Source organism: Oryx dammah, unplaced genomic scaffold, assembly GCF_014754425.2.
Source record: "Oryx dammah isolate SB20612 unplaced genomic scaffold, SCBI_Odam_1.1 HiC_scaffold_27, whole genome shotgun sequence".
NCBI classification, from domain to species: Eukaryota; Metazoa; Chordata; class Mammalia; order Artiodactyla; family Bovidae; genus Oryx; species Oryx dammah.
Genome location: NW_024070211.1, coordinates 34,229,202 through 34,256,879, shown reverse-complemented (window position 1 = coordinate 34,256,879; position 27,678 = coordinate 34,229,202). Strand labels below are relative to the sequence as shown.

At 37.6% G+C, this 27,678-nt stretch overlaps 1 protein-coding gene across 1 annotated transcript in view; it reads left to right on the top strand.

Annotated features, from left to right (window-relative positions):
- Window positions 1–27,678, top strand: part of SPAG16 (sperm associated antigen 16) — a 1,071,408-nt gene that overhangs the window by 150,136 nt on the left and 893,594 nt on the right. The window contains exon 10 of the mRNA XM_040228573.1: window positions 3,355–3,482. Coding sequence (XP_040084507.1) covers window positions 3,355–3,482 — 128 coding nt within the window. The remainder of the gene's footprint in view (window positions 1–3,354; window positions 3,483–27,678) is intronic.

Sequence of the window (27,678 nt, the reverse complement as noted above, 5' to 3'; positions counted from 1 at the left end):
GCAAGAGAACTCCATTTATTATTGATCCTGGGACAAAGAGAGATAGCCAGCAGTTAACCAGATATGGGACTGAATTCTGACAGGTTGGATCATAGTAAACTATTCTGTAATCAGCATACCAGAAGAAATTAAACCTGGGATTTGATTAAGAGAAAGTATTTTATAATAAACAAGTAAAGTATGAAATAACTATGAATTTACTCACCAGTTGAGATTAACATGTGCCACTAATTGCAGCAATAATAAAAATAAACACAGAAATAGCTAATGTTTATTAAGGATTTGTTAGATGCCAAGCATGTGATTGGTGCTCTACAGAGATTAACTCACTTAATCCTCAAGTCAATGAATTCAGTGTGATTTTGGTTGTATTTTACATGTGGGAAAACACAGCTTAGAAAGCTTGGTGAGTAGCTTGACTGAATTCACATACTAGTATGTGGTGAAACTGAATTGTGAGGAAAAGTCACAATTATCAATCACTACTTTTTCTCACATGGAGAGCTTTAACATAAATACCAATGTCAGAGCCTCACTTTCAGGAATTATTACTTAATTGGTCTGGAGTAGGGCTTGGTGATATTGGTATTTTTTAAAAAGCTACATGGTGATTTCAACATGTACTGAGTTGAGAACCATTGACCTATCAAGGCCCATTACTGAGAGTTTAGCTTTGCTTTCCAGTTGTACCTTGTCAATACAAAGGAAGGACAATAGTCATATAATTTCAAATAGTTTTAAGATTTATTTTCATTCTTCTACCTTCTATTCATTGTCCTTATTTATGTATCCTGCGTTTACCTCTCTGATCCTGCCTGCTAATTGATTGTCTCCTGCCTGCTATTGTCTCCTGGAAAGTTTCAGTATATAGCCTGGGTTATAAAGTATCTTATGTTTTGCCTCTGCTGCTGCTGCTGCTGCTGCTAAGTCGCTTCAGTCCTGTCCGACTCTGTGCGACACCATAGACGGCAGCCCACCAGGCTCCTCCATCCGTGGGATTCTCCATATCTATATTGAGATAGGATTGCTACTATTATGCCTTTACTGCTCTTGTAAATCTTTCCCTATATTCTTCTCAGTTTTATCAAACAGGTTGTAGTTGATTAGGTTTTATCAAAATCAGTTGATTAGGTTTCTTAAATGTCTCATTGTATTAGTTTTACTAATGATTAACAGTGCTTATACAAATTGCTGTAGATAATAAGTTTCTGGTTCTAGATATTTCCATGTAGTCAAAAAATTATACTAAGACCAGATTCCCACCACCTTTCTGTATTTTCCAACATAATAATTTATCCTTCCTTCATTTCTAACACAGGCAATATTATTAAAATGAAGTACTATCACAACAATAGGGAAATGGGCAGAAGGCATATACACACACCTGAGGAAAAATGAAGTGCAAAAAGAAATATAAAAATAGTCAATCTAATCAGTGAAATGCCAATGAAATAGTTTTATATATGAATTAGCAACATTTTTTTCAGATTTTCTACCTTATAATTTATATATTTATTATTTTATTGTTCATGGTGTCATCATGATTGAATGCAGTCTCCACAAGGGAGGCAATTTTGTCTGTTTTGGTCAGTGATATATTGTAAGATCTGAAGCCAATGCCTGTCCTTACATAGACAATAATAAATATTTCCCAAAGAAATAAATAATTGTATGAGTGGGTCCATAACAAAGATGTGTGGTGCATTGTATATATTATTATAAAACTGGCAGGGTTATGAATTCATGTAATAATTCTAAAGAGAAATCTGTGAAAGGGTATCATGTTTTTTTTAAAAAATATATTTTCTTTGGATGATTATTTACTTATACTTCTAAACTGTGCTTTAAGGATGCAATCAGTAAAGTGGAGATTTATAGATAGAAAACCATGTTCAAAGCATTGATAATCATATGGGAAACAAATATAGCTTATTTTAAGTAAAATGTGGTGTTTGCGTTCTTTCAAAATAGACTGCTGTGAAAATGCAGTAATGTTAAATGAAAGATGGAGGGTGGATAGTAGAGGATGGTTCCAATTTTGTAAAAAATGAGATACAGAGACAGACAAGTTGGTAAACCAAAGTGATAACACTAATTATTATCACTCAGATTCTCAGAGCTACAAGGGAATCTAATAATAATTAATCTGGTAGTAAAAAAAAGTTTTTTTTTAGTATTATAAAATACATAAAATTTCTAAAGAAAGTATTAATATATTGCTTTTGTGATCAAAAAGATACTTCATTTATTAAAATTGTCTTTGTAATTTTCCAAGCTCTGAGGATATATTAAATAATCTGTTACAATGTAACCTTCACATGGCAAGTCTTTTTATCTGCTTTGTTCATTAGTGGATTCCCCATACCTAGAATAATGTTTGGGATAAAGTAGTACTCCAAAATACCTTTTGAATAAATGAATGAATGTGCAAACAACTAATGTGTCTACCTCTTTTAAAGGCAGTTTCAAAGTGTTAAGGACTGATCAGTCCCTTTTTCTGTAGAGCTGAACAATTGATCCATCCATCTGATGGCTCAGTTTGTAACAAGTCTGCCTGCGGTGCAGAGACCCAGGTTCAATCCCTGGGTCAGAAAGATCCCTTGGAGAAGAAAATGGCAACCCACTTCAGTATTCTTTTCTGGAGAATTCCATGGACAGAGGAGCCTGTGGGCTATAATCCATGGGGTCACAAAGAGTCGGATGTGACTGAATGACTAACATTTCACTTTCAAGTGCTATTCATAGGATGTCTTCCTTCCACTGAGGAGAGACTGCTTTCTCAGGGGCTGAAAATTATCTTTTTCATCATTTTGGAGGGAAATAACCAATACATGGCAGATGTGGATTCTAATGTATATGAAATTTAAAATAATTATGACAGAAATCTTTTATCTTTAGTAAGTAACTTTAAATTATCCCAGTGTCCTCAGATGTAAAGAAAACCATAATTGTTAGTACATGTTGTTATTTTGTTATCCAATTAAAATATGTTCAGTTCCCCATCTATAGAGAACAAAAGGAATATAAAAATAATACTGTTGGGGATGGAAACTTATTGAAAAAGGACAATAGACCAATAATATATAAGAAATGCTATATTGTGTTTCATTGTAATTCAGTAAAGGGATGTTTACAAGGAATTTTTACCATGTAGCATACAGTTTATATTTATACAATTAGATATATGCGTTATTTAAAATTTTATATTTATTGCATATTTTCTCAAAACTAAAATCAAGAATGATGGATTTAATAGTAGCATTTGTTTTTTTAATAAAATATTAAATAAGACTGTATCAATGTGTACAATGAGTTTCTATTTTACACAGAGTTCTTGCTTTGTTTTTTCTCTAGGATTCAGAATTTCCTACACATATGCAACCAAATCCAAACTTGGATTTAGGCAAAGAGAATCTTTGTCCAGCAAAATTTGACTACAAGCTGAATAACATATTCAGACTTCACGAACTTCCAGTGAGCTGGTAGGATTCTTGATGTTTTATTAATACCTTTGAGATTTTTATTGTCATGTCTAAATTTTGATGCTCTTATAGCTGTTTATGATCAAAGTGATTTGCTCTTAGCCTGTATCTGAAATTACTAGTTGTAACACTGAAAGAATCTGCTTAAAGCTGCTGCAAGAACCTCAATACTAATTGGTTTAGGCACTTGGTGGCAGTACAGCCCAAGTGCATGACTGTGCGTATTTAATGTAGAGGTTGCAGTTCTTGGTTAAAATGAAGCACACGTTGTTTTTAGAGACGTTTGTAGGATTTATTTTAAAAATAGGATCTCAGCAACTATGCATTTCTTTTGATTATTTTACTTAGAATTTTACCAGTGTACTTTTTTTTCCTCATTAACACATTGTTTTGTTTTCTTTTGAGGATCATAGTTTTACAAACCATAATCACATCAGTGTGAAAGTGAAGCTTATTATTTGGTATTTATTAAAATGTACTATTTTATGAATCTGCATATTTACATTTGTAGCAAATGTTTAAAATCTTGTAAAATTTATACTGCTGTTATTTAGAGTGTTTGAGAAAAATATTTCTGTGAAGAATCAGTAAATATACAGCCTATCGTAGATTTCTATGGTAGATTAATTTCTTACTAAGTGGTCAGCTTTTGTAAATAATCATAGATATATCATTTTGATTACAGTTTTAGTAAGAAATATTGTTTTCTTGCATTTGTTCATATAATCCCAAGTTTATTATTGACCTTTAAGAACTCTAGGATTTGTACAAAAATACTTGACAAACATGTTTGTCATAATAACTCCTGTTATGTTTGAAAGAAAATGAAATTGAAAGTGTTAGTCACTCAATTGTGTCTGACTCTTTGCAACCCCATGGACTGTAGCCCACCAGGCTCCTCTGTCCATGGGATTCTCTGGGCAAGAAGAGTAGAGTGGGTTGCCTTTTCTTCTCCAGGGAATCTCCCCTACTCAGGGATGGAAGCTGGGTCTCCACATTGCAGGCAGACTCTTTACCAACTGAGCCACCAGGGAAGCCCCTGTTATGTTTAATGAGGACGAATGTCTCAGAAGAGAGTGTTAACCAACTCTAGTAACGTACACTTACCTGTGATGAGGTTTTCATTTGCTCTTGATGAATTTATGTGGAATTTACTTTCTAAGACCCATTTGTTTGATTATTTGCATGTACCAAGAATACTGTCTATGGTATCCTGCTTATGAGCACAGTGGATATGATTTTATCTGCCATGATCAAAACCTGTAGGTTAATGAATTGAAAAAGTTTGTTAGTAAAAAGGACTATAATAATGATACATTCGTTCCTTAAGTGGTCTGTTTCAACTTAAAACAGTTCATTTGTACTCACATCCCAGTCGTTTGATTTAAGGTCATGACTTTTTCTTTGATTAGGTGACTGTTGATTGGAATTCTACATCATATTTCTTACCAATAACACATCACTAACAAGTTCAATTTTGTAATTTCCGTAATCTAAAACAAGAGCTTGAGACACTCAGATGATCTCCTCGCTTTTCCACAGCATTAATTTAATTTTCATTAATAGTAGTTCTGCTTATCACACTCATATTTCATCATCTTGATTAATTTTTAATTATTTCACAGTAGCAAACACAACAGGGTTTTGAAGGGTGAGTAACAAACTCCTTTGATGCTTTGTGATCCTGGACCTCAGCTGGTAGGAACAGCCTGTGCTAGTCTGCTGGTGCAGAGTCTGGGATCTCTGAACAGTCTAGGTACTGTAAGCACAGCCTACAGTGACCAATGATTATGTGAAGATTAAGAGAAAAGCTTTCACTAAATGAAAACAAGGAAAAGAAAACATGAGAAACATTTGACTCTTAGTCAAAGACAAAATCTAGATTTCAGCTGAATATATTTGCAGCCTTTGGAAAGACAGCTGCCCTGATAACTACTCTGTCATAATCTTCACTAGTTAGCCCATTAGGAGAAAATATTCTAGAATTATGAGTTAAACAGTAAGAAAAAACAGATCATTTGTGAGTAGAAAATGATAATCACTAATCTTCCAGAGTAACATACTTCAAAGGAAAATTAAGCTGTGACTTTGGGACAACTCATTTCGCTAGGAACCCCCCTCCATTTTTTTTTTTTTTCCTCTGACTGTTTGCTCCTTTTCAATTTGTCTCAGTTTCTGCTTCATGATACAGCCATTTCTTTTTGGTCCCAGGTTTGTTTCTCTCTCTTTCACCGTATTTTCTTCTACTGCTTTCTCTGTATTCTTATTGTATACCACCAGTCCTTAACTAGCCATAATAAAAAACTCAACTGTAAATTTCTAGTGTTGCTCAGATAATTTAATATTCTCTGTTCTTAATTTTAAAACCAAATCACCACACTCCCTTCAGTCCTTATATACACACAGAAGTTTGGTTCTTTATAGGTCTTTAATGTTGCTTAGTCCATCGGTCATGTCCAACTCTTTTGTGACCCCATGGACTACAGCACTCCAGGCTTCCCTGTCCTTTACTATCTCCCAGAGTTTGCTCAAACTCATGTCCATTGAGTTGATGATGCCATCCAATCATCTTATCCTCTGTTGCCCCTTTCTCATCCTGCCCTCAGTCTTTCCCAGGATTAGGTTCTTTTCCATTGAGTCAACTCTTTGCATAAGGTGGCCAAAGTATTGGAGCTTCAGCTTTAGCATCCATCTTTCCAGTGAATAGTCAGGGTTGATTTCCTTTAGGATTGACTGCTTTGATCTCCTTGCTGTCCAAGGGACTCTCAAGAGTCTTCTTTAACACCACAGTTTGAAGACATCAGTTCTTCAGTGCTCAGCCTCCTTTATGGTCCAATTGTCACATCCATACATGACTACTGGAAAAACCATAGCTCTGACTACTTGGATCTTTGTTGGCAAAGTGATGTCTCTGCTTTTTAATACACCGTCTAGGTTTATAATAGTTTTTCTTCCAAGGAACAAGTGTCTTTTAATTTCATGGCTGCAGTCACCATCTGCAGTGATTTTGGAGTGCAAGAAAATATAGTCTGTCACTGTTTCCATTGTTTCCTCATCTATTTGCCATGAAGTTATGGGACTGGATGCCATGATCTCAGTTTTTTGAATGTTGAGGTCTTTAATAGTATAATGTTCATTGACTCAATTATATGTTTCTTTGAAGAATAAAAAAATTGTTTTATAGGTAGCTGTGAATTTATTTTGATTTTAAATTAACATGAGTGTAAATAAAATTCTTCCTCTATGGTATATAGTTTTCTTAACTTCATCAAAATAACAATAATAGTAATAAAAATGATAATGAAAGAATATCAGTAATAATAATAAGCCATTTTAGTAAGCATCTGTAAATGCCAGGATTCAGCTGTTTCCCCCTTTATGTCTCTCTCTTTGTCTCTGTCTCTTTTATATATACATTCACACACACACAGATGAGGCCCAGAAACCTTGTGAATACAAAGAAAGAATTTGTATCAGGTCTAGTTAACTCAAAAACAAACCACAAAATAGTGGATAAGTCCATACATTGTATTAAAGAAAAAGAACAAGGAAATAGTTTCTATTTTTACAATCAAGCATACAAATTTGTCAGTAACCTACAACTATATAACCCATGAGTTTGTCCAAGATACTTTTTCCCCTGACAAGTTTAACCTAGGATAATTGCTTTAAACTTAAATTATTAAAATAATTCATTAGACTGTTTTTAAGTGCAGAATTTGCTAATTATATATTCTTTCCCTGGAAAACACAGATTTATTAAATGCATTTTTGCTGGATTTTTCTAATAAGGTCATAATAAAATAAATGCACATTAAATTCCATATAATTAAAAAATTCTTAATGTCTTACTAATTTTCATTTTTGTAAAGTGCAGTTTCATAGGTCAAAGAAACAAAAGGGTTTTAAATCAGATTACTTAACAGAGTTTTTGAATTCTAAGATAGCCATCTTTCTCCTACTTTAACAAGATGGTTTCCATCAGCCTAGAATATTAACTCCCATTAGTTAAAAAAAAAAAACAAAAACATTTTCTTGACCAACCACCCACTCCCTGCCCCCACCAAACCTATGCTGTTTCCCCAGAAGCTGCTCTGCTCATTTCCCTAAAAAGGTTGGCAGTAGTGCTGATTGAACTAACAGTTTCTACTCAGTCTTCCCATTCAGTGGAACTCCCTCTCTGTCCTCTACTCTGGAACTGACTCTTATCAGTCACTGGCTGCTGCCATGCCCAGCACCAGTGGCCACTCACTCATTCTTCTCCTCTTAGCTGCAGTTGATACAACCCACCACCCCTGTGTTTACCCTTTTGACTCCATTATTTGCATGGTCCTGCTCTTCCGACTGGGTTCCAGGCTGTCCTGCTCAGTGTCTTGTCAGCAGGCTGCTTCTCTTCTGCCAGACTTATGGTTGGTAATTGCCCTGGCTCAGCCTTCTGGCTTCATCTTTCCACAGTCTACACTTTTTGCTGTGGCCTCTTCCAAGCTCAGTCTTTAAGTACTCCCCACAGAGTAGGAAATGGCAACCCCCTGCAGTATTTTTACCTGAAAAATCCCATGGGCAGAGGAGCTTGTTAGGCTACATTCCATGGGGTCACAAAGAGTCAGACATGACTGAGTGGCTGATCGCACAATGATAGATAATCCCCTTGGCAATATCTCTACCACTGATATCTCCCTTAGGCTTGAACACATAATAGGCTTCTCCAAATTATCATGTTCAGAAAGAACTCTTGTTTTCCCTCAGAAAACTGGCTATACTGATCTTCCCCATTTTGCAAAAGCAAAATATGAATTTACATGAACTTACTCAAGCTAAAAGCCTAGAAGTAATTTTAATTACTCATTCTCTCACCCCACAATTCCCACCATCAATCCAAGAGTAAGTCTGATAGGTTTTGTCTCCAAAACACATTTACATTTTCCCACTTCTATCTATATTACTATGGCCATATCTCACACTATTGCAAAAGCCTACTAATTCATTGACTTCATGCTAGCTAAACCTATCTTTTAAAAATATAAACCAGATGATAAAATTCACTGCTTTCAGTACAATAATGTCTCCCCCCTGTTTTAAAGTAAGATCCCAAACTTCTTACTGAGGCCTATAGCACTCTGCTGGTTGGGACTGTTGTCCACTTCTCGTTGCATTGACCACATACTCTCCCTGCTTTCTTGTTCAGAAGACTAAACTACCCAATCTTCTCCCTATTCTGCAAACCTTACATACTTATCTCTGCTCTCAGGTCTTTATACTACCTCTTCCCTCTATTTGAGTTTTTACTTCTCCAGTTTGTGCATGTCTGGCTCATTCTTATCTCTAAAATCTCAGCTCAGATATTATCTCCTTGGGTAGGCAGTTCCTGAAATATGTAACTAATGTTTTACTCTTCATTCCTTCAGTTACTGTCAATCCGTTCTATTAATATTTTATTTCCATCATGGAATTCAGCAGGCATGCAGTATATATTATTTTGAAGTATTTTATAAAGTAATTAGCCTCCAATTAAAATAAATAAATTAATTTACCAAAAAAATGAAAAAGAATATGAAATCTTAGTGTTTTCCTAATTTATAGATGGCAGAGACTGGCTAAATACTCACCAATTCAGTTTCCTCCTCCCTGGGCCCATTAGAAGAGTCTATCTCCTAGCCTTCTGAAGTGAGTCATCTATTAAGTCTTCCAATAGGATTCTCTGTTCTCTCCAATTTCATCCTCATAGCTGGAATCAGCAAACTTTGAAAGTGACAAGTTGTGTGCTAGAAGGCAAGTGCATCTCTGGGTCATATGTTGCTTGAAGAGTTTTCCGGTTGTCATCAAGTTTTGCCTGACATCCTAATTTAACTTCTCTAACTAATGCACAATATTTTTGTGAAAATAGATGCATTAGGATATATAAGATTAATGAAACATTTTTAAAAAAGACTGAAAGTACTTTCACATTTACTCATTCAACAAAAATGTATTTAGCATTTATCAGGTCCAAAAATTATGACCAACCTAGATAGCATACTGAAAAGCAGAGACATTACTTTGCCAACAAAGGTCCGTCTAGTCAAGGCTATGGTTTTTCCAGTGATAATGTATGGATGTGAGAGTTGGACTGTGAAGAAAGCTGAGTGCCATAGAATTGATGCTTTTGAACTGTGGTGTTGGAGAAGACTCTTGACAGTCCCTTGGACTGCAAGGAGATCCAACCAGTCCATTCTGAAGGAGATCAACCCTGAGATTTCTTTGGAGGGAATGATGCTGAAGCTGAAACTCCAGTCCTTTGGCCACCTCATGCGAAGAGTTGACTCATTGGAAAAGACTCTGATGCTGGGAGGGATTGGGGGTAGGAGGAGAAGGGGACGACAGAGGATGAAATGGCTGGATGGCATCACTGACTCGATGGATGTGAGTCTGAGTCAACACCGGGAGTTGGTGATGGACAGGGAGTCCTGGCATGCTGCGATTCATGGGGTCGCAGAGTCGGACACGACTGAGCGACTGAACTGGAACTCGACTCTGGACCATTAACTAAATACGTAGAAATATGTTTCCAGCAGCTTACATTTGTTACAAGGAACAAGTAATAAACCAATAGTGAACATATATATGATCATATATCATCTTTGATGATCATAAGTGCTAAAGAGAAACACAAAGCAGACAGATTGACATGGAATAGAGGGTGGCTTGAGGTTAAACACAAGGGGCCAGGACTGTTCTGAGAAGCTGACATGTAATAAAAACCTAGAGTGGGTGAGGAAGTGAGACATACACCAAATAAGGAAGAAAATTAGAGTTGAGGAAACAACAAATGCAAAGTCCTATCCCATGAACTTCCATAGAAGCAGTCATCAGAAATAAATAAAAAGCGACTAAGTAGCTTTTAATGTAAAAAAATGGGTATCATAGAAATGTAACTTTTTAGCATGGGTCTATATATTTCTGGTAGCATGTCCAGAATGTTCCAACAAGGAACAGAGTAAGTGAACTTGGATTAATAGAAGAGGAGAAGAAAATGAAGTTAGGTACCTGGGGACCAGACAGAGTGAGACTTAAGTCCTCACGAATCTTAGTAAAGAGGACTGTTAATTTTATTCTGAGAATGTTGGAAAGCTATTAGAAGATTGTGAGAAGAATTATGCAATTTGGCTTATATTATATAACAACAAGATGTTCTGACAACTGTGTGGGAATTAGACTGTCAATGGAGGTTAAGAGTAGAAGCTGGCAGACTAGTTAGGAACTATTTCAGTAATTTAAGAGAGTTATAAAGATTTTATGGCCTAGGATGGTAGTGTTATAGAGACTAAGTGGTAAGATTTTTAGTTTTGATGAGAAAATGAGCAGGATTTTTGGGTAGGCTGGGTATAGTCTGAGAGAGAAAAATTACAGATGACTCCAGGGTTTTTGGTCAGATCAAGTGAAGATAGAGTGGCCATTAATTTCAAAGCTAAGGGAGGGCCAGGTTTGGAATGTGGGGTTGGTCATGTTAAGTTTAGGTGCTTATTAAAGTTTAGATGCTTATTAAACTTGCAAGTAGATGTAGAGGTGAATGGGACCCCTTAGCCTCCACTGTGAACACAATTCATAGCTTCATGTGCTGCCTGGCAAGTATTTAATTTCATGTCAGTACTGTTCCATGCACTTCCACAGAAGCACCACCAGAAATAAAGAAAAAGTGACTAAGTAGCTTTTAATTCCAAAAAATGGGCATCATAGAAATGTAAATTTTTAGCACAGATCAGTATCTCTGATCTTCTTTGGGCTATCAATTATATATGTTTATAAGGAATCACTACTATATTGTAAAATGTATTTCCAAATTAAATTTTAGATCCTTTTTATAACTATAAATTTAACTTGAATTTTACAATGTATATTTATAAAAAGGGGATCCCTGGTGGCTTAGTGGTAAAGAATCTGCCTAAGATTCAGGAGACACAGGTTTGATTCCTGGGTTGAAAAGATTCCCTGGAGAAGCAAATGGCAACCTACTCTAGTATTCTTGCCTGGAAAATCCCATGGACAGAGGAGCCTGGTGGACTTCAGTCCATGGGGTTGCAAAAGAGACAGACACGACTTAGCGACTAAACAGCAATTTACAGTAAGCTGAATTTTGTTATTTTCATGATGTTTATATCCCCTAACTGCTGCTGCTGCTAAGTTGCTTCAGTCGTGTCCGACTCTGTGCGACCCCAGATACGGCAGCCCATTGGGCTCCCCCATCTCTGGGATTCTCCAGGCAAGAACACTGGAGTGGGTTGCCATTTCTTTCTCCAGTGCATGAAAGTGAAAAGTGAAAGTGAAGTCGCTCAGTCGTGTCTGACTTCTAGAGACCCCATGGACTGCAGCCTCCCAGGCTCCTCTGTTCATGGGATTTTCCAGGTAAGAGTATGGGAGTGGGGTGACATTGCCTTCTCCTTTCATCCCCTAAACAGACAAGCAATATATTAGAGCAAAGTATATATTTAAACTTAGAATTATCAAAAGAAAAGAACTTATAGTCTCTTGAAACATCAAGAAAATTCTCCTTCAGTTCAGTTCAGTTCAGTAGCTCAGTCATGTCCGACTCTTTGTGACCCCATGAATCACAGCAGGCCAGGCCTCCCTGTCCATCACCAACTCCCGGAGTTCACCCAAACTCATGTGCATCGAGTTGGTGATGCCATCCAGCCATCTCATCCTCTGTCGTCCCCTTCTCCTCCTGCCCCCAATCCTTCCAGGCATCAGGGTCTTTTCCAGTGAGTCAACTCTTTGCATGAGGTGACAAAAGTATTGGAGTTTCAGCCTCAGCATCAGTCCTTCCAATGAACACCCAGGACTGATCTCCTTTAGAATGGACTGGTTGGATCTCCTTGCAGTCCAAGGGACTCTCAAGAGTCTTCTCCAACACCACAGTTCAAAAGCATCAATTCTTTGGCACTTAGCTTTCTTCACAGTCCAACTCTTACATCCATACATGACCACTGGAAAAAGCATAGCCTTGACTAGACGGACCTTTGTTGGCAAAGTAATATCTGTGCTTTTTAATATGCTATATAGTCTCTTGAAACATAAAGAAAATTTTCCTTAGAAGGGTAATAATTATATGCAGTAAAAATATTTGTAATCATTACTTACAAGGAGTGTACAGAATATTTTAAAATATTTTCTGTAGTATATAAATATATTCTGTTGGTTTTGTGGTTTACTATCAAAGTACTAAGGTATTCAGTTATTTTCCATTAAATAATGATAATATTTATGGCCTAAATTTTTAAAAAGGAAGAGGTACATAAATTTATGGTAAATGTAAACATACATTTTTATGACCCATTTATCTCTTTGGATATGTTCCATAAATAAATACATCATCTAATTAGGAGATCAGATTCTCAATTTATTTCAGATTGTCTTTAGTGCCCTTGCCTGTATCTGTCTTCAGCTTTAAACTAAGCTTGTTTAGGCAGTTTGGATTTGTTGAGCAGCTGTCATCTTCTAGAAGGTGTTCTGATTTGTTTTCTTAATCAAGTTACAGCTAAAATTATGGAAAGACCTTTTCATCGGTTATGCTTGTTGCACAAAGCATTTTCAATTCTGGGGCTGCATAGACTCAGAGAGAGACCGACAGTTATCCTTCTGTGGCTGTAACAGTTTTTCATTCTGTTTTTAATTATCTAGATCCATAATAATAACCACAGTGACCTACAAGAAGGTATTGTTGGACATATTATAATTATATATAGTAATTATGTTTAGCACAACAATGCATAAAATCCCACTTATTAATTAAGGTTGCTAAAAGTGAAGCTATGCTTGTCTTGCTTAGGACGTGGCTTCACTTTTTGAAAAAATCTAGTCCTTCAGTTTTTACCTTAAACTCTTTCCTAGGGTATATTATTATAAGGAAACTCAAATTTCCATGGAATGACGATGCAATAATTTTCCAATAACTATCTCTCACTCTACTTTCTTGCTTAGCTGCCTGCTATTAATAGTATTTCCTATTATGTAATAGAAAGGGAAATGGAAGTTTACAAAAAAAGTATAATCCTTGAAATATAGAATGTTAGGGAAGATGGTTTAGGGTAATTATCAATATACTTTTCAGCAATATATTTACTGTTTCAAGCTATATGATAATCACACATGTACTAATAATTCAGTTTAAATTATCAGGGATTACAAGATTTGATATATATAAGTAATAAGTAGTTTCAGTAATTTTTGTCATTACTTGGGGTGTCTTACTTAAATTTGCCAAGACTTTGCCTTTAATCCATGCAAGTTGATGCACGTGGAATGATAGCTCATAAGTTATTTTTCCTTTGCTGTTCATAGATATATGGTGAATGAGCTATAAATATCAGTGCTTGTGACAGTAGATTTATATCTTAAGCCAATTTTGCAGTTTTTTATGTGGCCATGACCAAGATGAAGTTATCATGTTCATTTTATATGATTACTTTTTTCATATCAACAGTGTTTAATAATCTAAGATTAAACAGTAAAACTTTTTCATTAGAGTATACCTCCAACACAGGTGACAATACTTGTACTTTGAATTCAACTTTAATTTAAAATTACTGACATTATCCCAAGACAATGCTATTAACTCAGTGAAAGTGAAAGTTACTCAGTGGTGTCTGACTCTCTGTGACCCCATAGACTCTATACTCCATGTAATTCTCCAGGCCAGAATACTGGAGTAGGTAGCCTTTCCCTTCACCAGGGGATCTTCCCAACCCAGGGATCAAACCCAGGTATCCTGATTGCAGGCAGATTCTTTACCACCTGAGTCACCAGGGAAGCAGAGTACCTCATAAAATCACACATTTCAATTTGCATGTTTTGTGAGCACCTCAGAATTAATAGTTTTCAAAGGCAATTCCATCTTCTACCATCCCCTCCCCTCCACTTCCTTCTTTCTCCTGTTTTGGTTTACATCATTATCATCTAAGATCTGTGAATGTTTGGTCCTCCTAACCACTTAATTACATTCAATCAGTTATTTAAGTCTATGTATTCTGTATCCAAAAAGAGTTGTGCACTGTTCGTTTCTCAGTCCATCAGCTAACACTTAGGCTTCTGTAACCTCCTCCTACTGATCTCTTTGCCTCCAGTTGTTCCTCCAACTTTAATTTATGCTCTTTACTGACGTTAGAGTAATCTTTCTAAAATGATTCTGAGATATTATTTCTACTTTAAAATATTTTATTATATTTCAAGCCCTCAAGATATGCCTGACTCATCTCAGTCTCAGTTCAGTTCAGTTGCTGAGTCATGTCCGACTTTTTGCGACCCCATGAATCCCAGCATGCCAGGCCTCCCTGTCCATCACCATCTCCCGGAGTTCACTCAGACACATGTCCATCGAGTCCGTGATGCCATCCAACCATCTCATCCTCTGTCGTCCCCTTCTCCTCCTGCCCCCAATCCCTCCCAGCATCAGAGTCTTTTCCAATGAGTCAACTCTTCGCATGAGGTGGCCAAAGTACTGGAGTTTCAGCTTTAGCATCATTCCTTCCAAAGAAATCCCAGGGTTGATCTCCTTCAGAATGGACTGGTTGGATCTCCTTGCAGTCCAAGGGACTGTCAAGAGTCTTCTCCAACACCACAGTTCAAAAGCATCAATTTTTTGGCACTCAGCTTCCTTCACAGTCCAACTCTCACATCCATACATGACCACTGGAAAAAGTGGTCATAGCCTTGACTAGACGGACCTTTGTTGGCAAAGTAATGTCTCTGCTTTTTAATATGCTATCTAGGTTGCTTATAACTTTTCTTCCAAGGAGTAAGCGTCTTTTATTCATTTTTTAAAACATATAAATTTATTTATTTTAATTGGAGGTTAATTACTTTACAACATTGTATTGGTTTTGCCATACATCAACAGGTATCCACCACAGGTATACACGTGTTCCCCATCCTGAACCCCCCTCTCACCTCCCTCCCCGTACCATCCCTCTGGGTCATCTCAGTGCACCAGCCTCAAGCATCCAGTATCATGCATTGAACCTGGACTGGCGACTCGTTTCATATATGATATTATACATGTTTCAATGCCATTCTCCCAATTTCATGGCTGCAGTCACCATCTTCAGTGATTTTGGAGCCCTCCAAAAATAAAATCAGCCACTGTTTCCACTGTTTCCCCATCTATTTCCCATGAAGTGATGGGACCAGATGCCGTGATCTTCGTTTTCTGAATGTTGAGCTTTAAACCAACTTTTTTGCTCTCCACTTTCACTTTCATCAAGAGGCTTTTTAGTTCCTCTTCACTTTCTGCCATAAGGGTGGTGTCATCTGCATATGAGGTTATTGATATTTCTCCCGGCAATCTTCATTCCAGCTTGTGCCTCTTCCAGCCCAGCGTTTCTCATGATGTACTCTGCATAGAAGTTAAATAAGCAGGATGACAACATACAGCCTTGACGAACTCCTTTTCCTATTTGGAACCAGTCTGTTGTTCCATGTCCAGTTCTAACTGTTGCTTCCTGACCTGCATATAGGTTTCTCAAGAGGCAGGTCAGGCGCTCTGGTATTTCCATCTCTTGAAGAATTTTCCACAGTTTCTTGTGATCCACACAGTCAAAGGCTTTGACATAGTCAATAAAGCAGAAATAGATGTTTTTCTGGAACTCTCTTGCTTTTTCAATGATCCAGCGATGTTGGCATCTCAATCTAGCTCCAACCTATCTCTCTAGCTCTTATTTTATCCCTAGTCTCTACACCACTATGGTCTAAACTCAGTCTTTTCACATTTTCATGTCTTAGCCACCTTCCTTTTACTGGAAACATCTCTCTTTTTCTGTTTGTAAATAAAGAGCAACCTAAAGAAATCCCCACTTATAAATCAACCCTCCTTTCTGCTCTCTTGGTACTGCTGCTGCTGCTGCTGCTAAGTTGCCTCAATCGTGTCCAACTCTGTGCGACCCTATAGACGGCAGCCCACTAGGCTCCTCTGTCCCTGGGATTCTCCACTCAAGAATACTGGAGTGGGTTGCCTTCTCCAGTGAATGAAAGTGAAAAGTGAAAGTAAAGTCGCTCAGTCGTGCCCGACTCTTGGTACTAGATACATAATACTAAACGGTCATATAGAATGGATCCTATGGAATCCCAAAGATGGCTTATTTATATGTTTATGTCTCCAAACCCTCAACAAGGACTCTTGAGGGAACAGACCATGTCTCCTTATTAATACCCCATGACATACAGGAGGTGCCTGGCATGTATTGAAGGAATGAATACATATTTTTGTTCAGTCACCAAGTCATGTCTGACTCTTTGTGATCCCATGGACTGTAGCCTGCCAGTCTCCTCTGCCCATGCCCATGGAATTTTCCAGACTAGAATACTGTGGTTTTAGTCTCTAAGTCATGTCCAACTCTTGTGACCGCATGGACTATAGCCTACCAGGCTCCTCTGTCCATGAGATTTTCCAGACAAGAATACTGGAGTATGTTGCCATTTCCTTCTCCAGGGGATCTTCCCAACCCAGGAATAGAACCTCGTTCTCCTGTATTACAGACAGATTCTTTAACAACTGATCTACGAGAGATCAAATCCACATCCCCTGCCATGGAAGGCAGATTCTTTACCACTGAGCCAACTGGAAGTCCCCAATATATTAGCTATAAAAAATATTCTCACAGTAACTATAGCTACATTTGTCATACACTCAAGACCTAGTTCTTTCACATTTGTCAGGAAGTATAAAAAAGGTTCCTTTAATATAGACTGTCTTCTTTGTCAGACTTTCTTTTCTTATTCTTACTTGTCTGTACCCTCAACATACACTTTCTCCTCTCAGATCCTAGACATTTGACATTTTACTATTAAGACTCTTGTTGGATTCATGACTCTTACACTTTTCCCTCATCCAGTTGCCCTCTTTGATTTGTTTCTGATATCTGACTACTCAGTAGCTTTTAACTCTGACCTCGGTGACGCAGAACCTGGGCTTTCACTCAGTCATCTTGCAGATCTGTTCCTTCTCCACCCAACCTGATTTTCTTGGCAACTATATATTCCACATAGTTCACCATCTAAGAAGTGAGGATATATCTGAGAAACCTTAAAAATGCTTTCACAGAGGAATTCAGCAGCAAATACAAATTTAGAATATATTGCCTAGAATGTATGAATGTTCTAGAATGTATCAATGAACTTAAGACTTTGTAATTGATATAGAATATGTGAGAAGGAAAATTAGGCATTCCAGGTACTTTTGATATCTGAATGCCATGGATATGGGCATGGGATAGAAAAATATAGTTAAAACCACCTCTCATTTCCAGTTAGATCACAGTTGAGAAGGAGGTGTTTGTTAGCCATTGATTTGGTCAAAAAAAGGACATAATTAGGTCACAGTGCTGAAACTTGGAGCCATATGTAAGAGGAGAATAAGTGGTCCTGAACTGGGACATTATAGACATTTTCTGCTTGATTTTCTTCATGCATCCAGTAATTGTTTATTTCATCCTTACCATGCATCAGATTGTTCCAAACATTGGAGATAAATGGAGAGAGAGAGACTGACTGATTTCTGGGTTTCTATTTATCATTGCAGTATTAAGACCTAGAGACCCAGTTATTGACTGTAGGAAGAAGAAATGGATAGAGAATGATTGGTGTTTTTTTATTATTAAACTGTTTTTTAATGGAAGGATAATTGCTTTACAGAATTTTGATTTCTGTCAAACCTCAACATGAATCAGCCATAGGTATACATATATCCTCTCCCTTTTGAACCTCTCTCCCATCTGCCTCCCCATCCCACCCCTCTAATGTTGATACAGAGCCCCTGTTTGAGTTTCCTGAGTTATACAGCAAATTCCTGTTGGCTCTCTGTTTTACATATGGTAATGCAAGTTTCCATGTTACTCTTTCTAAACATCTCACCCTCTCCTCCCCTCTCCCCATGTCCATAAGTCTATTTTCTCTGTCTTTGTTCATTGCTGCCCTGTACATAAATTCTTTGGTACCATTTTTCTAGATTCTGTATATGTATGTTAGAATATGATATTTATCTTTCTCTTTCTGACTTACTTCACTCTGTATAATAGGTTCTAGGTTCATCTACCTCATTGGAACTGACTGAAATGTGTTCCTTCTTATGGCTGAGTAATATTCCATTGTGTACATGTACCACAGCTTCTTTATGCATTCATCTGTGGATGGACATCTAGGGTGCTTCCATGTTCTAGTTATTGTAAGTAGTGCTGCAGTGAACAATGGGATACATGTGTCTTTTTAAATTTTGGTTTCCTCGGGGTATATGCCTAGGATTGGGATTGCTGGGTCATATGGTAGTTTTATTCCTAGTTTTTTTTTTTTTTTAAGGAATCTCCATACCATCTTCCATGGTGGCTGTATCATTTTACATTCCCACCAACAGTGCAAGAGCATTCCCTTTTCTCCATACCCTCTCCAGCATTTATTGTTTGTAGACTTTTTAATGATGGCCATTCTGACTGATGTGAAGTGATATCTTGTTGTAGTTTTGATTTACATTTCTCTAATAATGAGTGATGTTGAGCATCTTTTCATGTGTTTGTTAGCCATCTATATGTCTTATTTGGAGAAATGTCTGTTTAGATCTTTTTCCCACTTTTTGATTGGATTGTTTGTTTTTCTGGTATTGAGTTGTATGAACTGCTTGTATATTTTGGAAATTAATGCTTTGTCAGTTGTTTCATTTGCTATTATTTTCTCCCATTCCAAGCGTTGTCTTTTCATCTTGCTTATAGTTTCCTTTGCTGTGTAAAATCTTTTAAGTTTAATCAGGCCCCATTTGTATAGGTGGGTCATAGAGGATCTTCTTTTGATTTATGTCATCAAGTGTTATGCCTATGTTTTCCTCCAAGGGTTTTATTGTTTCTGGTCTTACATTTAGGTCTTTAATCCATTTTGAGTTTATCTTTGCGTATGGTGTTAAGAAGTATGCTAAATTAATTCTTTTACATGTAGCTGTCCAGTTTTCCCAGCACTATTTATTGACGAGGCTGTCTTTGCCCCATTGTATATTCTTACCTCCTTTGTCAAAATAAGGTACCCATAGGTGCATGGGTATTGGGGTCCTTTAATGGACCAGGACCTGGCAGTCCGGAGGCGACGATAAGAAAAGTGAAAGAGAGAAAGAGGCTGATACTCCCTGGTTTACGCAGAAAACCAATAAAGTCCTTGACACAGGACTTGTGTCTCTCACGAAGGCACTGGGCACCCTCTCGAGAGGCGGTGAAGGCACAGGGTGCCTTCTCGAGACAGTCTTAGATGCATGGGCAGGAGAGTGAGCAAGAGAGGTTTCTGTGCTCCAGAGAATTAGCCGAGGAGAGAGAGACATAAAGAAAGACACAGGGACCAAAGCTCCAGTGGAAGTGCTTTATTAGCAGAAATGCAGGCTTATCTTTAGTAAGATGATTACTCAGCTATTACACAGGATGAAATTTTATCAACAGCCACAATATGGATAGTCTAATACATACAAGGTCTCTGATGCTGAAAAGAGTCACTGCATGCCTCATCCCATGACTTCAGTCCTGAGAACTGCATGCAGCTTTACTCATTTTTGGAATAGGAACTGATAAGGAACAGAGAATCCTTGAGAAATAGAAAACAGCATGCTGGACTCCTCCTGTTAAATGTTCCCTGACACATGGGTTTATTTCTGTGCTTTCTATCTTGTTCCATTGGTCTATATTTCTGTTTTTGTGCCAGTATCATACTGTTTTGATGACTATAGCTTTGTAGTATAACCTGAAATCAAGTCAGCTTGAATCCTCCAGCTCCATTCTTCTTTCCCAAGACTGCTTTGGATATTCAGGGTCTTTTGTGTTTCCATATGAATTGTGAAATTTTTTGTTCTAGTTCTGTGAAAAATGCTATTGATAATTTGATAGAGATCACATTGAATCTGTAGACTGCATTTGGTACTGTAGTCATTTTCACAATATTGATTGTTCCTACCCAGGAACATGGAATGTCTCTCCATCTGTTTATGTTGTATTTGATTTCTTTCATTAGTGTCTTGTAATTTTCTGTGTACAGTTCTTCTGTCTCCTTAGGTAAGTTTATTCTTAGATATATAATTCTTTTTGTTGCAATGGTGAATGGGATTGATTCCTTAATTTCTCTTTCTGATTTTTCATTGTTAGTATATTGAAATGCTAGTGATTTCTGTGTATTGATTTTGTATCCTGCAACTTTTCTAAATTCACTGATCAGCTCTAGTAATTTTCTGATACTATCTTTAGGGTTTTGTATGTACAGTATCATGTCATCTGCAAACAGTGAGAGCTTTACTTCTTTTCTGATCTCTATTCCTTTTTTTTTTCTTTTTCTTCTCTGCTGTAGGTAGGACTTACAGAAGTATGTTGAATAATAGAGGTAAAAGTGGATACCCTTGTCTTATTCTGGATCTTAGGGGCAATGCTTTCAGTTTTTCACCATTGAGAATAATGTTTGCTATAAGCTTGTCATATATGGCCTTTACTATGTTGAGGTAGATTCCTTCTATGCCCATTTTTTGAATAGTTTTAATCAAAAATGTTTGCTGAATTTTTTCAAAGGCTTTTTCTGCATCTATTGAGATTATCATATGGTTTTTATCTTTCTATTTGTTAATGTGGTGTATCACATTGATTGATTTGCATATATTGAAGAATCCTTGCATCCCTGGAATAAACCCAGCTAGATTATGGTGTATGAGCTTTTTGATGTGTTGCTGAATTCTGTTTGCTAAAATTTTGTTGAGGATTTTTGCATCTATGTTCATCAGTGATATAGGCCTGTAGTTTTCTTTCTTTGTTGTCTTTGGTTTTGGTATCAGGGTGATGGTGGCCTCGTAGAATGAGTTTGGAAGTGTTCCTTCCTCTGCAATTTTTTGAAAGAGTTTTAGAAGGATAGGCAGTAACTCTTCTCTAAATATTTGATAGAATTCTCCTGTGAAGCCATCTGGTCCTGGGCTTTTGTTTTTTGGGAGATTTTTAATCACAGCTTCAGTCTCAGTGCTTGTAATTGGGTTATTCATAATTTCTATTTCTTCCTGGTTCAGTCTTGGAAAATTGAACTTTTCTAAGAATCTGTCCATTTTTTCCAGATTATCCATTTTATGGCCATATGGTTGTTCATAATAGTATTTTATAATCCTTTGTTTTTCTGCATTGTCTGTTGTAAATTATCCTTTTTCATTTCTAATTTTGTCGATTTGATTCTTCTCTTTTTTTCTTGATGAATCTGGCTAAAGTTTTGTCAATTTCGTTTATCTTCCCAAAGAAACAACTTTTAGTTTTATTAACCTTTACATTGTTTCTTTCATTTCTTTTTCATTTATTTCTTCTCTGATCTTTATGATTTCTTTTCTTCTGCTAATTTTTTTTTTTTTTTTGGTTCTTCTTTTTCCATTTGTTTTAGGTGTAAAGTTAGGTTGTCTATTCAATGTTTTTCTTGTGTCTTAAGGTAGGGTTGTATCGCTATAAACTTCCCTCTTAGAACTGGTTTTGCTGCATCCCATAGGTTTTGAGTTGTTGTGTTTTCATTGTCATTTGTTTCTAGAAACCTTTTGATTTCCCTTTTGGTTTCTTCAGTAACCTATTATTTAGAAACGTGTTGTTTAATCTCCATGTGTTTGTGTTTTTTTACAGGTTTTTTCTTGTAATTGATATCTAGTTTCATAGCATTGTGGTCAGAGAAGTTGTTTGATAGTTTCAGTTTTCTTAAATTTACTGAGGTTTGATTTGTGACCCAAGATGTGGTCTATCCTGGAGAATGTTCCATGTGCACTTGAGAAGAAGGTGTATTCTGCATTTGGATGGGATGTCCTGAAGATATCAGTGAGATCCATCATCTAATGTTTCATTTATGATGTATTTCCTTATTAATTTTCTGCTTTGATGATCTGTCTATGGTGTGAGTGGGGTGTTAAATTCTCCTACTATTATTGTGTTACTGTCAATTTCTCCTTTTATGTCTGTTAATGTTTGTCTTATGTATTGAGGTTCTCTTATGTTGGATGCATATATATTTACAATTGTTATGTCTTCCTCTTCAATTGATCCCTTGATCATTATGTAGTGCCCTTCCTTATCTCTTGTAATCTTCCTTATTTTAAGGTCTATTTTTTCTGCTATGAGGATAGCTACTCCAGCTTTCCTTCACTTCCCTTTTGCACAAAATATATTTTTCCATCCTCTCACTTTCAGTCTATATGTGTCAAGGTCTGAAGTGGGTTTCTTGTAGACAGCATATATATGGGTCTTGTTTTTGTATCCATTCAGCCAGTCTGTATCTTTTGCTTGGAGCATTTAGTCCATTTACATTTAAAGTAATTATTGATATATATGTTCCTATTGCCATTTTCTTAATTGTTTGGGGTTGATTTTGTAAATCTTTTTCTTCTCCTGTATGTGTTGATTATCTAAGTCCCTTTAACATTTGCTGTAAAGCTGGTTTGGTGGTAGTGAATTCTCTTAACTTCTGCTTCTCTGAAAAGCTTTTGACTTCTCCATCAATTTTGAATGAGATCCTTGCCAGGTACTGTAATCTTCGTTGTAGATTTTTCCATTTTAACTTTAAATATACCCTGCCATTCCCTTCTGGCCTGCAGAGTTTCTGCTGAAAGATCAACTGTTAAATCTATAGGGTTTCCCTTGTATGTTACTTGTAGTTTTTCCCTTGCTGCTTTTAATATTCTTTCTTTGTGTTTAGTCTTTGTTAGTTTGATTAGTATGTGTCTTGGTGTGTTTCTCCTTGGGTTTATCATGTATGGGACTCTGTGCACCTCTTGGACTTGATTGACTATTTCCTTTTCCATGTTGGGGAAATTTTGAACTATAATCTCTTCAAAAAATTTCTCATACTCTTTCTTTTTCTCTTCTTCTTCTGGGACCCCTATAATTTGAATGTTGGTGCATTTGATATTGTCCCAGAGGTCTCTGAGACTATCCTCTGTTCTTTTCATTCTTTTCACTTTATTCTGCTCTTCAGAAGTTAATTCCACCATTTTATCTTCCAGCTCACTGATTCATTCTCTGCTTCAGATATTCTGCTATTGATTCCTTCCAGAGTATTTATAATTTCAGTAATTGTGTTGCTTGTCTGTGTACGTTTATTCTTTAATTCTTCTAGGTCTTTGTTAATTGATTCTTGCATTTTCTCCCTTATGTTTTCAAGGTTCTGATCATCATTATTATCAGTTCAGTTCAGTTCAGTCGCTCAGTCATGTGTGACTCTTTGCGACGCATGAACCAAAGGACGCCAGGCCTCCCTGTCCATCACCAACTCCAGGAGTCCACTCAAACCCATGTCCATCGTGTTGGTGATGCCATCCAACCATCTCATCCTCCGTCATCCTCTTTTCCTACTGCCCTCAATCTTTCCCAGCATCAGGGTCTTTTCAAATGAGTCAGCTCTTCATATCCGATGACCAAAATTTTGGAGTTTCAGCTTCAACATCAGTCCTTCCAGTGAACACCCAGGACTGATCTCCTTTAGGATGGACTTGTTGGATCTCCTTGCAGTCCAAGGGACTCTCAAGAGTCTTCTCCAATACCACAGTTCAAAAGGATCAATTCTTTGGTGCTCAGGTTTCTTTATAGTCCAACTCTCACAGCCATACATGACCACTGGAAAAACCATAGCCTTGACTAGATGGACCTTTGTTGACAAAGTAATGTCTCTGCTTTTTAATATTCCACAGTTTATTGTGATCCACACAGTCAAAGGCTTTGGCATAGTCAATAAAGCAGAAATAGATGTTTTTCTGGAACTCCCTTGCTTTTTCAGTGATCCAGGAGAAGTTGGCAATTTGATCTCTGGTTCCTTTGCCTTTTCTAAAACCAGCTTGAACATCTGGAAGTTCAAGGTTCATGTATTGCTGAAGCCTGGCTTGCAGATTTTTGAGCATTACTTTACTAGTGAGTGAGATGAGTATAATTGTGCGGTAGTTTGAGCGTTTTTTCAGTTCAGTTCCGTCACTCAGTTGTGTCTGACTCTTTGTTACCCTATGAATCGCGGCACGCCAGGCCTCCCTGTTCATCACCATCTCCCGGAGTTCACTCAGACTCACGTCCATCGGGTCCGTGATGCCATCCAGCCATCTCATCTTCGGTTGTCCCCTTTTTCTCCTGCCCCCAATCCCTCCCAGCATCAGAGTCTTTTCCAATGAGTCAACTCTTCTCATGAGGTGGCCAAAGTACTGGAGTTTCAGCTTTAGCATCATTCCTTCCAAAGAAATCCCAGGGTTGATCTCCTTCAGAATGGACTGGTTGGATCTCCTTGCAGTCCAAGGGACTCTCAAGAGTCTTCTCCAACACCACAGTTCAAATGCATCAATTCTTCGGCGTTCAGCCTTCTTCACAGTCCAACTCTCACATCCATACATGACCACAGGAAAAACCATAGCCTTGACTAGACGGACCTTAGTTGGCAAAGTAATTTCTCTACTTTTGAATATGCTATCTAGGTTGGTCATAACTTTTCTTCCAAGGAGTAAGCGTCTTTTAATTTCATGGCTGCAGTCACCATCTGCAGGGATTTTGGAGCCCCCCAAAATAAAGTCTGACTCTGTTTCCACTGTTCCCCCATCTATTTGCCATGAAGTGATGGGACCAGATGCCATGATCTTCGTTTTCTGAATGTTGAGCTTTAAGCCAACTTTTTCACTCTCCTCTTTCACTTTCATCAAGAAGCTTTTTAGCTCCTCTTCACTTTCTGCCATAAGGGTGGTGTCATCTGCATATCTGAGGTTATTGATGTTTCTCCTGGCAATCTTGATTCCAGCTTGTGTTTCTTCCAGTCCAGTGTTTCTCATGATGTACTCTGCATAGAAGTTAAATAAGCAGGGTGACAATATACAGCCTTGATGTACTCCTTTTCCTATTTGGAACCAGTCTGTAGTTCCATGTCCAGTTCTAACTGTTGCTTCCTGACCTGCATACAGATTTCTCAAGAGGCAGGTTAGGTGGTCTGGTATTCCCATCTCTTTCAGAATTTTCCCCAGTTGATTGTGATCCACACAGTCAAAGGCTTTGGCATAGTCAATAAAGCAGGAATAGATGTTTTTCTGGAACTCTCTTGCTTTTTCCATGATCCAGCAGATGTTGGCAATTTGATCTCTGGTTCCTCTGCCTTATCTAAAACCAGCTTGAACATCAGGGAGTTCACAGTTCACGTATTGCTGAAGCCTGGATTGGAGAATTCTGAGCATTACTTTACTAGCATGTGAGATAAGTGCAATTGTGCAGTAGTTTGAGCATTCTTTTGCATTGCCTTTCTTTGGGATTGGAATGAAAACTGACCTTTTCCAGTCCTGTGGCCACTGCTGAGCTTTCCAAATGTGCTGGCATATTGAGTGCAGCACTTTCACAGCATCATCTTTCAGGATTTGAAATAGCTCAACTGGAATTCCATCACCTCCACTAGCTTTGTTCGTAGTGATGCTTTCTAAGGCCCACTTGATTTCACTTTCCAAGATGTCTGGCTCTAGATTAGTGATCACATCATCATGATTATCTGGGTCGTGAAGCTCTTTTTTTGTACAGTTCTTCCATGTATTCTTGCCACCTCTTCTTAATATCTTCTGCTTCTGTTAGGTCCATACTATTTCTGTCCTTTATCGAGCCCATCTTTACATGAAATGTTCCCTTGGTATCTCTAATGTTCTTGAAGAGATCTCTAGTCTTTCCCTTTCTGTTGTTTTCCTCTATTTCTTTGCATTGATTGCTAAAGAACGCTTTCTTATCTCTTCTTGCTATTCTTTGAAACTCTGCATTCAGATGCTTATATGTTTCCTTTTCTCCTTTGCTTTTCACTTCCCTTCTTTTCACAGCTATTTGTAAGCCCTCCCCAGACAGCCATTTTGCTTTTTTGCATTTCTTTTCCATGGGGATGGTCTTAATCCCTGTCTCCTGTACAATGTCATGAACCTCAGTCCATAGTTCATCAGGCACTCTATCTATCAGATCTAGGCCCTTAAATCTGTTTTTCATTTCCACTGTATAATCATAAGGGATTTGATTTAGGTCATACATGAATGGTCTAATGGTTTTCCCTACTTTCTTCAATTTGAGTCTGAATTTGGTAATAAGGAGTTCATGATCTGAGCCACAGTCAGCTCCTGGTCTTGTTTTTGTTGACTGTATACAGCTTCTCCATCTTTGGCTGCAAAGAATAGAATCAATCTGATTTCGTTGTTGACCATCTGGTGATTTGTAGAGTCTTCTCTTGTGTTGTTGGGAGAGGGTGTTTGCTATGACCAGTGCATTCTCTTGGCAAAACTCTTAGTCTTTGCCCTGCTTCATTCTGCATTCCAAGGCCAAATTTGCCTGTTACTCCAGGTGTTTCTTGACTTCCTACTTTTGCATTCCAGTCCCCTATAATGAAAAGGACATTTTTTGGGGGGTGTTAGTTCTAAAAGGTCTTGTATGTCTTCATAAAACCGTTCAACTTCAGCTTCTTCAGCATTACTGGTTAGGGCATAGACTGGGATAATTGTGATGTTGAATGGTTTGCCTTGGAGACAAACAGAGATCATTCTGTCGTTTTTGAGATTGCATGTACTGCATTTTGGACTCTTTTGTTGACCACCATGGCTACTGCATTTCTTCTGAGGGATTCCTGCCCACAGTAGTAGATATAATGGTCATCTGAGTTAAATTCACCCATTCCAATCCATTTTAGTTCGCTGATGCCTAGAATGTCGACATTCACCCTGTCATCTCTTGTTTGACCACTTCCAATTTGCCTTGATTCATGGACCTGACATTCCAGGTTCCTATGCAATATTGCTCTTTACAGCATCGGATCTTGCTTCTATCACCAGTCACATCCACAAGTGGGTATTGTTTTTGCTTTGGCTCCATCCCTGCATTCTTTCTGGAGTTATTTCTCCACTGATCTCCAGTAGCATATTGGGTACCTAATGACCTGGGGAGTTCCTCTTTTGGTATCCTATCATTTTGTCTTTTCCTACTGTTCATGGGGTTCTCAAGGCAAGAATACTGAAGTGACTTGCCATTCCCTTCTCCAGCGGACCATGCTCTGTCAGACCTCTCCACCATGACCCGCCCATCTTGGGTTGCCCTGCAGGCATGGCTTGGTTTCATTGAGTTAGACAAGGCAGTGGTCCTAGTGTGATTAGATTGACTAGTTTTCTGTGAGTATGGTTTCAGTGTGTCTGCCCTCTGATGCCCTCTTGCAATACCTACCATCTTACTTGGGTTTC